This window comes from Sparus aurata, chromosome 19 (assembly GCF_900880675.1).
Source record: "Sparus aurata chromosome 19, fSpaAur1.1, whole genome shotgun sequence".
NCBI classification, from domain to species: Eukaryota; Metazoa; Chordata; class Actinopteri; order Spariformes; family Sparidae; genus Sparus; species Sparus aurata.
Genome location: NC_044205.1, coordinates 15,366,660 through 15,380,380, shown reverse-complemented (window position 1 = coordinate 15,380,380; position 13,721 = coordinate 15,366,660). Strand labels below are relative to the sequence as shown.

General features: G+C 40.6%; 1 protein-coding gene across 1 annotated transcript in view; it reads left to right on the top strand.

Annotated features, from left to right (window-relative positions):
- pola1 (polymerase (DNA directed), alpha 1) overlaps nucleotides 1-13,721 on the top strand; it is a 60,893-nt gene that overhangs the window by 29,642 nt on the left and 17,530 nt on the right. The window contains exons 34-35 of the mRNA XM_030398869.1: nucleotides 3,956-4,087; nucleotides 11,470-11,586. Of these exons, the coding sequence (XP_030254729.1) occupies nucleotides 3,956-4,087; nucleotides 11,470-11,586 (249 nt within the window). The remainder of the gene's footprint in view (nucleotides 1-3,955; nucleotides 4,088-11,469; nucleotides 11,587-13,721) is intronic.

The following is a 13,721-nucleotide window of genomic DNA, read 5'->3' as shown; positions in this document are numbered from 1 at the left end:
TTGTCCCATCATTTTTTTTGTCAAAAAGCTCTTCAAGTTCTACTGCGGGAAATTCCACACGTACCAAGTCATTAAATCTACCACCGAACTGAATCTTCTTACTTCATACTTGCACTAACCTGTTAGTAGGGCAGGGTAATATATATCGATATTCATGATATAATATATCCTCTTTTGAATATTGCTTCATCATGATATGGCGTCCTGGTTTTAAAGGCTGCATTTCAGAAAACTAACCAGACTTTTCCACTTGTTCCAATACTTATTTATATATCATAAAATATATATATAAATATCTTGTGAAAGCAGCATTAGTAATCCATGAAATACTGTTGCAATATCAATATGAAGGTATTGGGTCAAAAACATTGATATTTGGTTTTGATGCCCAATTGTGTCCTTTGTGAGGTGCTTTGAAAGAAATTTCAAGATATACTGTATATTGTGTACTGTAACACAGCCTAAAAGTGTCACAATATTATTTTAAGGCTCAGCTTTACCTGTAGGCAAAATGTAACTGACATAACTCTAATAACCATATTCCAACATAAAACCTACCTGTGACTCGGAGCACATTTAAATACTGAATACCTGTGTACATACCTGCGATGCTTCCATAAGGAAAAGACTTTCTGTCAATAATTAGATTTGTGTCTTAGATTTGTGTAAAAATTAAATTTAAATTTAGTGTCTGATATGTGTGGACACAATGACATAACTCTGGCTGCAGCAGAATAATAAATTGTGGGGTCAGAGATGATCTTCTGCAGCACACAAAACCTTACCAAGAACCTGACAGAGAAACAAAGAGAGACTGAAATGAAAAAAAATAAAAGAATTCAGTCACTAAAGATGTGTTTCACTGGTGTAACAGATTAGTCAGCAGAGACCAAGAAAGAGAGTCTGAGAATTGAAGAATGGTGTTTACGAAGGCATTTCAGTCAAATTTCCAGAGAAGGATTCATGCTTTAGTCATCCTCTATATTGTGTCTCTGTCTGTATTTTTAGACAGCTGCCTGGCTCCAATACGGACTCTGTTTTCATTGGCATAGTTTGGACTGCACAACTTGAAAAGCCTTCCCTTAACCCCTGCTGCTCTGTGGACGCGGGCACGCACACACACGCACACACACACTGATCTCCTACCATTTGTCAGGCCAAGGTCGTGAGTGTGTATGTGTGTTATCAACTTCTAATGAGGAGCAGGTCACACAGCTTTTTCTTGTCTGACAGACACTAATAAAACTGACAACCCTGTGTCCTCCGCTGGCAGAGAGAACTTGTATTTAATTAGAAAAAGGAGTATTATACACACACTCCATTAAAGATTGATAACATTACACAACACATACCAAAATGTTTTAGTTGCAGTGAATCAAATACTTTTGACTTTGATGTTCTAAGAGCATTGAAATGTTTGTTTAAAAGTTAATTTCTTTAGAATTACCCAGAATTCGTCTGATTACTGGTGTTGGTTTTCCACAGTACGTCAGAGGACGGTATGCACGCACGCACAGCGAAGCTGATAAGACAGGAAGTTAATTAGGGTGGTGAACATGGTCTAACAGCTCAATGAGAGGGGAGGACAGATGGGCCTTGACTCCACCACTGACACCGAGCCAGAAGATGGTTGGAGGAGGCGGTGATGGATGATGGAGGACAGACAGAGGAGGAAAGTTGTTTGATGAGAGGGGGATGAAAAGATTAAATGTGCAGTGGAAAGAAAAGCTGGACGGAGTTGCAGGGATTTCCCTGAGTTCAGTTTTATTAGAGCATTGGGTATCCCACATCAGGCAGTTAAATCAACAGGCTGTCAGAGCTGCACATTATCAGACCAAGGAAACGTTCAGAGTAGACACTTGACATTATACATTTTTTTTAAAATTGTTTAACAGTTTTGTTTAAAGTGCAGATTTAAGGTGGCAGGCGGTTGGTTGGGGGATTTGAAGTCTCGCACAAACACAAGACAGAAAGAACTTTGGGTGTATTTCATTGAATTGCTCAGCCATAAAATAACTGGCAAGTAAGTGTTGTATAATTTTTATAGACACAACTTGGTTTAGGAGGGTTCTGTTATCAAAGTGACGTTTGGAATGACACAAGTGAGATAAAAAAGAGTAGGAGGGGAGAAGAGGGGAGGTTGCTTTCATCCAGAGCAGACGAGAGAGGGGAAAAACATGAAGAGGAGGGGAGGAGGATGATGATGGACTGTGATGGAGGGGTTAATGTTTGTAGCTGCATATTAGGGGAGTTAAATGACTCTGAAATGAAAATGTGGTATTTTTTTCCTTTGGGAAAAATTATGTAGGCAAACAAAAAAAACCTGGGTATGGCTGGGCAGGGGGGTGTCACATGCATTCTCCCTGCAGAAACCTTTTATTTTTTATTTTTGCTGCCATCAATGTGACAGTTAAATGGAGTTCAGGTTTAAAGGAGCGAGTGTTTAAAGCTGTTATATTTGGTGTAATTGTTATGTACTGCGGCTACTTTTTCCATTGCATTAACTATAAGGCTTGCTGTCAAGTGGACAATTCAGGGGTGCTGAGGTCACGTTGACCTCTTTTCTCCGGTCGACAATAATGTTAAAATTTAGTAGGCCCAGGGGTGCTTTAAGCCCTTACAACTTTTAAACTTGTGACATGTTCCTTGTGGGGGTTTAATGGGAGGCTGCTGTTTTCAGAACTGTTTTTCTGATCACAGGGTTAAAAATGCACCTGCGATAAATCCCAGTATACATATATTTTTTGCAGAGGACATTCATGACATCTGTTGGGATTTTGGTTACTGCAGTGTTAGTGTGCAGAAGTAAAACGCTTCCCCCTTTTAGCCATTGTAACCACACACTCAAAACAACAAACCCCATCATTTGAAAGCCTTCTAAAATGTAAGTCATTAATTTTTTTGGGCAAAATACTTATGTAGACTTATCACACTTTTCATTTGTCTTTGCCAAATGGTTTTGTACTTGTTTTCAATATCTATGCTTACACAGTTGAGTTGAGTAACAGGGGTGTTCAGTAAGTGAAAGTTCCAAAGTTAAAACCTGTGTACATGACGAGTTAACTACAACTCACAAGGTGAATTTTGTTAAGAAACATAATTACAGAGCAAGCAATTCTGTTTCCTGTGCTGCTGAATGCGGATTGAAGCTAAGGGATGAGCTAAACTAGAAAACATGCTGTACATAGTTAGTTGTTACTAACGGTTCAGCGACGGAGGCAGGGTGGAGAGACAGCCCTTGAGATACCATATCATTCAAGACTAGTGAACAGACAGTCTCTGCTGGAAGTTAAATTTGTGCACATGAAAAGTGTCAAGAGTGAACAATGAAAGCCTTCAGGAGAAGTTAAAACCCTGGCTCCCTTTTCAACTCAGCCGACCGATAATGGCAAGAAGTGGGTGTGAATGCGAATCCTGAGTTACAGAAGGTTTCAGAAGCATCTGAATCTGAATGGTAAACTACGGCAACATGTTTTGCTCCTGACTGTAATCTCCTTGTTAAAATACTATCCAACCACTTTGTAACTTTAAATCTACCAAAATCTGAATTTACCAAAAACATTACTTGACAAGACGAAGTATCTGACCAATTGCTTGATGCCTTCCTTCAGTATTTGACACTTTTTGACACTTGATGCTATGTACACATTCTACACGTGGTATTTATCTCCACATAGTTTCTTGGGAGGGGGAAAAAAAGTCATTTCACCCACAAGCTTCCAGCTATACTTGAAAGCGATAATGTGCAGACTTCCTCTCAATCAGCCTTTTCTTGACACTCACTGTAAGTGCAAACATTTAAAACCATCTACAGTTTGTGTGCGAGTCGCTGATGGATTGTGTACAACATTACAGTTGCCTGTTTTTATGCATGTATTTTGAAGAAGACTAGTTTTTCCTTGATAGCTGCAGCAGATTATATTGTTAGTGATTTAAACTGTTGTCTCTTTTTCAGGGATTAAAGTTGGAGCCCAGCTTGCTGCGATGTTGTCATGTCCCCTGTGGGGGCAGCCCCATTGACTACGCTGTTAACATCAGCAACAAACTGCTACTTGACATCCGTCGCCATATCAAGAAGTACTACTCTGTGAGTATTTCTGTGTTTGTATTCCAGTTGGCAGGTGTGAGGTTTTGATAAAAAACTGATTTCTTTTAATGAAACTCTGCATGCTTGTGTTTTTCAGTGTGTGTAAAGCAAACACTCGTGTGTTTACTTCAACACCTGCGGGTCCACAAATGGACTTCATTCGGTGTCTAATGGTAACTTGTTAGACTGGCACAGCTGGCCAGCTGATGAGCTGCTCTCTCTTTGCCTATTTTCCCCCTTTTTTTAAAACCATTTTGTTCAAAGGTTGCGTTTAGTTAGAAATATACATTTCACCACAAAATGTGCTTCGCTTGACCAAGAACGTACACTAAATGTATATGTTTGGTCCACAAACTCAAAGCGTTTTGCGCTGTTAAGTACTCCGAATGTTGGTGCATACCACTATCTATCAACACATTACTGATGACATCAGATGAATCCTTCAGCAGACAAAATGAAAGCTCAACCAGACAGAAACAGAGTTCCATGTATTGAAACAATCAAACCTTGTCAAACCTATCCTCACAAAGTGTGTTAAATAGTGTTGGGCTGTGTTTAACACAACGTGGGATGCAACTGATGCAGTAATGGTTAAAGATGCCATCAAAAAGATGTTGGACAAGAGATGAAGGAAACCTCAGCAGGGCACTATGCTGACATTTTCCACCAAAGAGCACATAATGCTTGCAAAATGAAAAGAGCAGCAGTAAGATTTCAAGGAGCATGATCCGTGAAAATACTTAAATGGCCATTCTTACGTTGAATACCAACTTTAACATGCAGTCTTTGTCATTTTTAAATATGTTAAGGTGAAATTTGAATGATACACATGAGAAAACTGGGTCACTGGAAAACTAAATATACAACAAATCAAATGTTTTCGACTTTAAAGATCAAGCAGATTTGTGTTACTAGTACAGGGCTGCTCTTGGTTTGAAAGAATATGTACAGTATGGGAAGATTTTGAAATATTTACAGACACACCTAATGATATGCAGATCTTTGACTGTTTTCATTGTCAGCTCTTCGTATTTTCAGATCTAGAGACCAAAGAACATTAGCTCATAAACACCCCCATGATGAAATACAAGTTGAATGCACATGAATACAGAAACAATATGAAATAATTCAATGCTGCTAGATAAAACTGCAGTTTTTAAAGGCGGTTTTAGCGTATAGAATGTATTACCTTCCGCCTCTCTTTCTGCTTCCTTGCACAACTCCACTACTAAGCCCTCACACCAAATGATGGCAGCAGAAGGAGATTGTCAACCTGAGCAACCTCATGACTCATAGGGACCACTCTATATGGTATATGCCTCGACAGGACCCTGGCCCCCCTCGTTGCAACTTGCTTTCTTAAAGACACCCCTGCACTTCGAGTGCAAGATGACTGAATTTCAATATAATTTGAATTATCCTAACCAGCAATAGCAAGCTATCAGGATAAAATCAAGCTGATGTTGTAGGAATACCTCAATCTTTTGAAAGAAGAATTTAAAAATATAGACACATTTAGACAGATGGATGCAAACCCATGCAACTGTCTTGGTGCAGTATTGGTACATACTGTTAGATGGATAGATTCTGGGATATATAGAGTACCTGCTCAAGTCTACTTTCACTTCTCTCCCATTACGTTGTTTGTAAAACTGATATCCAGGGACTCAGGTTACACAGATGGATTCCATTTAGGCTGATTGGAGACTGGATGTGAAGCAAAAAACAGTGTTCAGGGCAAGTTGTCACTGTACTCGGAGCCTGACGAGCAGCTTGAGAGTGTAAACTGGATGCCTCTGTTGCCTTTGTAGCGGTCTCTCTCTCTCTCTCTCTCTCTCTCTCTCTCTCTCTCTCTCTCTCTCCCCCCTTGGTCTTGAGCGAGTGGAATGCACTGTCTGTAAAAGTGTGTGATAGTGTATGTGTGTGTATGTGGGGGTTACTCTCCCACAGTGCTGAACAGAAATCAATTAGTTTGGTGAATGTGTGGGGAGCGAGCCCCCCTCAACCCCTTTGTCAAGATGTGTGAAACAGCTGCTACCACTGAATACTTACACCTCACACAGCAACACACACACACACGCACACACACACACAACTGGAGGCTGAACAGCAGTGGACACAGCACACACAGCGGGGCAATGAAGAGGGGTAATATTGTGTAATTAAGGATTCCTTTCAGGCCGAGGGAGAGTTCAAATAGAGCTGTTTGTCTGGCCAGATAGAGTGAAAGCTCTGTACCTCGGTGTGTGTGTGTGTGTGTGTGTGTGTGTGTGTGTGTGTGTGTGTGTGTGTGTGTGTGTGTGTGTGTGTGTGTGCGCACACCAATAAACGTGTATGTGTGTTGGCGTCCTAGCTAGGACCACAGAGACATTAATCATTAGCAAAATTACCTCCTGTCCCCCCCCACCCTCATCCCTACCATTATCAATAAACCAGCACCCTGAGAATGGGCAAACACTTGTTCACTCCTCTCTCTCTTCCTCACACGCACACACTTAGTCAGTCATAAACACACACACACACACACACACACTGTTGTCATCCTTTCCTCCGCTCGTCCCGCTGTCTTTGGCAAAATGAGAGATTCGCTCGTTTCCTGAACCATCCAATTCCTCCTTTTTCTTTTTTTTTAAAACCCCTCCCATCAAACCACCGTTGCCATGGCATTTAACAAATTATTGCAATTACCCTCGTCATGCGGGTCGCCCCTGGAAACGGGCTGAGGGGCAAGAGAAGAAAGGGGGAGGGAGAGAGAGAAAGGGTGAATGAAGACCAGAGAAGGTGATAATCCTGTTTTGAACAAAAGGTCAAATTGTTGAATAGAGAAGCTTTGATTAAGCGGAGGAGGTACAAAGTGGAACCGTTTGAGCTCTATTCAGTGTGTGTGTGTGTGTGTGTGTGTGTGTGTGTGTGTGTGTGTGTGTGTGCGTGTGCGTGTGTGTGTGAGAGAGTTTGTGAAGTAGACCGATTTTAGGTCTATTCGCTTTAGAAGTAGAAGTGTTGACTGCTGAAGGACAAAAAAGCAGTTAGAGCTTTTTCGTGTGTGTGTGTGTGCGTGCGTGCGTGTGTGTGTGTGTGGGGCAGGTGGATTCCTCTGGTACAGCAGGAGTCAGGTCAGAGAGGCTTCTCTGTGTTAACAGTTGATAGTCTCTGTATCTACTTATCTATTAATCAACTATCTCGATAATTTTGTCATTTTACAAGCAAAAATGCCAAAATTTAACTTGGTATTAAACAGAGTCTCAAAATAGACTTAAATAGAAGTGAGGCAAAATATGGATGTGGCAATATATCATGTCACTTCCACTTGTGATGCGATTATCAATGATATATTTATTTAAAACTTTATGCACACCACAATGGCATGAATGAATACATAATTCCAGCACTTTGTCTCGTTAGGGGGTATTTTGTATTCTTCAATTAGATAGATGTTATCATGTATTTAGTCACCCAACAGTACTTCACAGCATCAATCTAACTGTATCATGATGCTCTCGTTATGAGCAATTTTAAGTGAAACGTATCGTAACCACAAATTACTCTTAAGATTCTGGCCTCTGGACTGTTTATTGCACAAAACAAGCTACTTGAATACGTACTATTATCTGATGCTCAATAGAACCCACATTAATAATCCACTAACTGATGTTCACTTTGCTATCTGATATTGCGAGGGGACCTCTTCATTATCGGACACTTTACTTTGCCTCAGGTAGGTTGATCTGTCTGATCAACACGCCGTAGTCAATATTTTGCCCGACAGATGACTTTATCTGAGAATCCATTCAGCACCAAGCAGCTCATCTAGTCCGAAGTTAAAGAGTCACAGCCAGTGGAACCCAGACTACGTAATAATTTAAAACAGATCTCTATGTGCTGTATCCATGCAGCTCAACAGAGGAGTACAGTAACAAAGAGGTCCATGTTAAAGTATCAGGCTCCACACTGTAAGAATGAGAGGTTTGAAAGTGTTGAGTGTTGAAAAAAGTGAGCAGACAAAGACGAGGAAGCAGAGAGAGAGGGTATATTTCGTGGTGGGCCCTGTCGTGGCCTGGTCTTGCCTCTGTTTGGTTAAATTATGTGGAACTCATTTGACGTCTGCATTCAGTGTGTCAGGTATCCACTGCTATAATTATGCAATTATGGGCCTTTATTCCCTCACGTCCGACTGTACACCCCCACCCTCCACCCTCGCTCTGCCGTAATGCCTCAATTAAATTTTTTTTTCTTGCTGCACTCCTCATGTGCTCCTTGTTTTTAGTCCTTTCTCTGCGGCTTACACAGGTCTGCCGCACTTAATCTCAATTTATTTTTATTTTTATGAGTGTGTGTGTGTGTGGTTTGAGTAGATGGGTCCTGGGTCAGAGCAGCAGAGCACAAGGGCATTGTGGGTAGCTTTTCCTCCTTTCAGCTCTCCCTCCTCTTGAGTCTTTGATGTGTGTCTTAGTAATTCAGTTTAATACACGTGAATGGGAAATGATTAATATGTTTGTGCTCTATGTGAGTCCCATGGGAACAGCCCGTGTGTGCCAAGGCTTGTGTCATAAGAAATACACAAAAACGGACAGAGATCAAGCAGCCGCCTGTTGAAAAAACACACTCATATTCCTTATCTCCCCTCCGCAAACCTCATTGTCCTTCATATGTCTTTATCAGAGACGCTGAAGCAGTCTCATTTCCCATGATGCCCTGGTCTTTGTACAAGACCGGCAGAGGCGTTCAAATAATTAGCCCTGGAGCTGGGGTTTGTGGGTAAAGCTGTGAACTCTGGGACTGTCTAATTGATTTGGGGACGTATGTGTTTGTTTGAATGTGTGTGTTTGGTTTTAATTTAGAGGAGATTGGCTGACTCTGTCTCTCACTGTGTGTGTGTGTGTGTGTGTGTGTGTGTGTGTGTGTGTGTGTGTGGGTGGGTGGGTGGGGGGGGGAGCTTCACAGCAAAACAGTGTTGCAGCATTCTCCTGAACAACTGAAGTATATGGAGACTTGTTTTGAAACATTAAAAAAATAACCAAAAATAAAGCATAAAATGGCTGCGCATAGCTTGTACAGAGAAATCCAGGTTTCCAGAAGTCCCAAGATTGTAAATTCATTTGGGGAAAAAAAATGTTTTATACATCCTGTTAAATGCAGAGATCTTCACTGTAGCTGCTGAGCTAAAAGTGTTAGCGTAAACCCCATCTGAGGTGGGTGTACAAGTTCGACCATGTTGAACGGTGTCAATATTGTCTTTTTTGTGGATTTGGATAATGCCAGGTGGGCTGTGGGGAGCAATTTAATGTTTGTTTTGTCTTTTTCAAGACAAGTCCGAATCAACTTCAGTCGTTCAGGAGAATGAAACAAAGAATATCAAGATCCAAGAGGAAACCCTATCGTGTGCTAAAAGAGAAGAGCACAAATGTCTTTTCAAACAAGGGAATAAAAGAAAAATGCAATGCCCAATGCAACAGCTTTGAAAAATAACTTATGTCAATGGTAACGTTGGATTCCATTTAAGCAACAATGACACAGCTTTTCAAAGCACGGTCTGAGAAATAGCAGTGTCCAGGTGTGTGACGGTGGTACAAACCCATCTGCACAGACTTGTAATTGCACCTGAAGTGATTCAAAGTTATAAAACACCTAAAACTATGTAAAAACTATGCTTTTTGTTGCATTTAATAATGAAACATCCTAACGTTTTTTATTTCGATCTTTTCATTGGTAATGTTTGTGCACTTTCTAATAGGCTTCAGCAGCTTCAATAAATGTATTTGTGTTCAGTGGAAATGCATTCAGTTAACTCGTCCTTCTAACCAGTTTGTTCTGGTTGGGTCTTGCCATAAAAAGGTTATTGAAGGTTTCTGCGGCGTGAAAAATGGTTTATATACTGTAAGAGTCAGCTGTAAAGAAAAGAAAATAATCTTTACCTTTTCCTTTGTAGCTGCTGCTGCTGCTCCAAACTGATCAAGATGCGAGACAAAGCAAAACATAAAAATCAATCAGAAACAGTGGCTGCCTGTCTGTGCGAGGGGGATGTGGATAGAAAGACAGGTGCAGTGTTTCTGAGGGGGTTTATTTTGAGTGAATAGAAGGAAGGAAGGATGGAGGGATAGATGGAGGACAGAAGCAAAGGCGTTGATGGTGGTGGGTCTTATGCTCTGTCATTAGTTGGGCATTAACCCCCTCTCCTTTAAACCCCCCTTAGTAATGACAGGGAATAAGAAGCAGAGGGGGTGGAGGGGTCTGGAAGAATATGGGGAGATTGAGAGGGTTAGACCACAGCACCTGCCCAGGGTCACTACCTCACCCCAGGGGGTCCTAACTACTGCCGTTTTGGCTGTCCACTGCTCTGCCTGTCTGACAAGTACTCACCGAGCAGGACCCTGACACACGGCAGCTGAAGATACGTCCAAATGTAAAGAGAAGGATAGAGCAGAGTGGGATGTGAAGTCAGATGTAAAGCTCTTGTTTTTTTTACTCACCTCTCGCTGCAGTTGTTTCTGCTTTTTCTTCCTCCGACTACTTTTCTTGTCACTTCTGTAGTGCAGAATTAGAGCAGCTAAATGGGAGCAACAATTTTCAGCAACATTTTCCTCATTACCAGAAACCGTTCTTTAAAGTATCTTGAGGCAACAAAAGTTTTTTTTTGGTCAATTCTTCTTTCTTTTTTTCTTTTTTTTAGGACCAGAATAAATGGCGACACCAACACGTTTTAAAAATAAGTAATCGCATAGGGTTGTAAAGGCTGGTGTGAAGGCTTTTTTATTCTGCCGCAAGTCCTTCTATGTTCATCTCTCTGATGGAGACAAGCCTTATTCCTGTGTGTTTTGAGAAATTTCCATCAGGGATAACATGAAGAAGTTATAGGGTTAGAACCGAAACTAATGGGAATTCAGGAAGAATAATGCTCTGGAAATCATAGAATAGCAAATGGGTCAATTAGAGTATTTAAGTTGTTTTTTGTTTTGTTGCTTGATATGGTTGTTTTCAGTTAATAGTTTCTTCTTCTGAGCATATCTGAGCAATATTTCTGCATTTGAAGTACTACCTAATTAATATTAAGAATATTAGAATTCTGAGTTACAAATTTTCTACAAAGCTACATATGTACCAACAATACTGCGACCCCATAAAAAGGGATAGAGCGGTTACTGACAATGGATGAATGGATTACCATACACACATACACACACATACACACACACACATACACACACACACACACACCCCAAAAAAGAACAAGCACATTTAAAAAAAAATATTTGGTACGATGGTCAAAAAAGCAGCAATCGTCCCAATAGCTGCAAGTTAATTCTTGGTTGATCGACTGTTGCAGCTCTCCTGAAGTTCTGAAGTGTCACAGCTCGTCTAAATGATGTATCTCATGTGTGTCTCAGGGCTGGTTGGTGTGTGAAGACCAGGCCTGCCAGAACAGGACCAGACGTCTGCCCATCGCTTTCTCCCGCCACGGGCCCATCTGCCCTGCCTGCACCAGGGCCACGCTCCGACCCGAGGTAAGACAAACACCAGTATCCACGCTTAGACACACACAACTAAGCTGCTGTCCTACTTACATACACATCAGAATGAGGTTGAGATGAATGCACACGCCAGAGCACATTGTTGGATTCTGTATGTTTTGTCCAGATGATGGTGCTATGGAGCTGAAGTCTCTCCTCTCATATGTGCTGTGTATCTTTACTCATTAGGATCACTTTCATCATATATATATATATATATATATATATTATATTATATATTATATATATATTATATTATATATATATTATATTATATATTATATATATATATTATATATATATTATATATATATATAATATATATATGCAGCGTGATAAAACTTATCTTATATTTGTCCCGCAGTGTGTCTGTCCTCTCACATGCCTTCCTCAGAGGTGGTCAGTGGTTAAAGCATTAAAAGCATCTGTCTGTCCAGCTCTGGTCGCCGTCTTATGAACGCTTTGTTAGCTTGACCACTGGATTTAAAAGAAACACTCTCCCTTTCAATTTGAGCGTGATGGTTCAGTCTATTTTTTTTTTTTTGTCCCCTCGTTCTCTGTCCCATTCTTACCAGTCCTGTCTCAACCCTTGCCTTAACTCTCTTGTCAATTTTGTTGTTTTTTTTTATCTCTGTGCGCTGCGCCCCCTTTGCTGCTTTGCTGTGTCTGACTCTGTGGCGACAGATTGTAAACCAGAAGGCCAATTTCTGCTGTCACTGTAGCCACTTAGGCGGCCATTGCCGTGCCTGAAGGCCCTGGCACTTTAAACTGCAGGGCTGAATAAAACATTTAACTCTCTGTGCTCACTTGTGCACCCCTTCTCTACCCTTAAACCTGTGGCCTCTCTTCATTTTACCTGCACTGTTTGATCTCTACTGCCTCTCATAATATACTTCTTCCATGCTCTTCTTCTAAGACTAATGATGACACTCTACAGCAAACAATTAATCTATTAATCAATAATATAGTCAACAGATTTATGGATAATGAGAAAACTCTTGAATCTTGAAGGGGTTCATAAGGAGACAAGCAAGCAAAACTGTTAGAAGGAGCTGCAGTGAAACTACATCCAAGATGATATTAACTTTGGCAACAACACATCTGGAGCCTCTCATGTGCTGATCTCGTCTTTTATATCTGTGGTTTTCTAACTTTCCGTGTCCAAGGCCAAGCCGAAATTTCAAGGCTAACCTGTATTCATGTATGTGCAGAATAGCCTCTATATCACTTATTGTCTAAGGATGTAGCATATTAAAAACTCAGTCACGCTGTACATCAGTGTTCCTTGCTACACCACTTGGGAACAACTAGATTTGTTGCATTTCAATATGATTAATTCAATTCAATCAAATTTTCCTTTTTATAAACATTTGAAGACATTAAAGGGGCTCTGTGTAACTTCTGTGTTGTTTTGGAAGCCAGCCATTTGTTTCTGTCAGCAGACTCTAAACTAACATTAGCTACTGTTGCTCTCTGTCAGCGGAGCAGAGAGAGGCCCTTGAAACGTTCCAATCTTTCACTTCACATTACAATCCAATCACTTATGGCCAATAAAAAGTGATTAACATATGTAGATTACTACAAATAGAGCCCCTTTGAAGTGACCAATGAGATAAAAGAATCTCCTGTGCTTTAGCAGTACTGTGATGGCACTCAGTCAGGGGACCGCCATCTGGTTGAAGGATCTGCTCTCGACAATATGCTGGCTTGGTCCTGTAAACACTGCGTTACAACCAAGTGACTGCTAATTGACTGATAGATGGCGCACAGACAAATATAGATACCACTGTGCATTACAGTTAAAAAGAACAGTACAAAAATGAGTTCACATAAATAGAAAGAGCAGTGTTTAACATGTGAAGTAGGGTGTTTTGGTATAACCGTTAATGTGTTGTAATGTGATAATGGCAATATTGTAGAGATAGTTGGGTTATTAACAACCAGATGTACAATATTCCAAGAAGTGCAAGAAGACACTACCATTGTCCACCTTGACTACAAATTGTGACCCCTTTGCTGTAATGTTGTGCCTTCTTGGTGAAAAGGGGGTTTTCTTGTTATTTCCTCTATATAATACCAGCTCCAGGTTGTCTGAAGAATGATTATGGTAATAATTTGCTTAGATATTC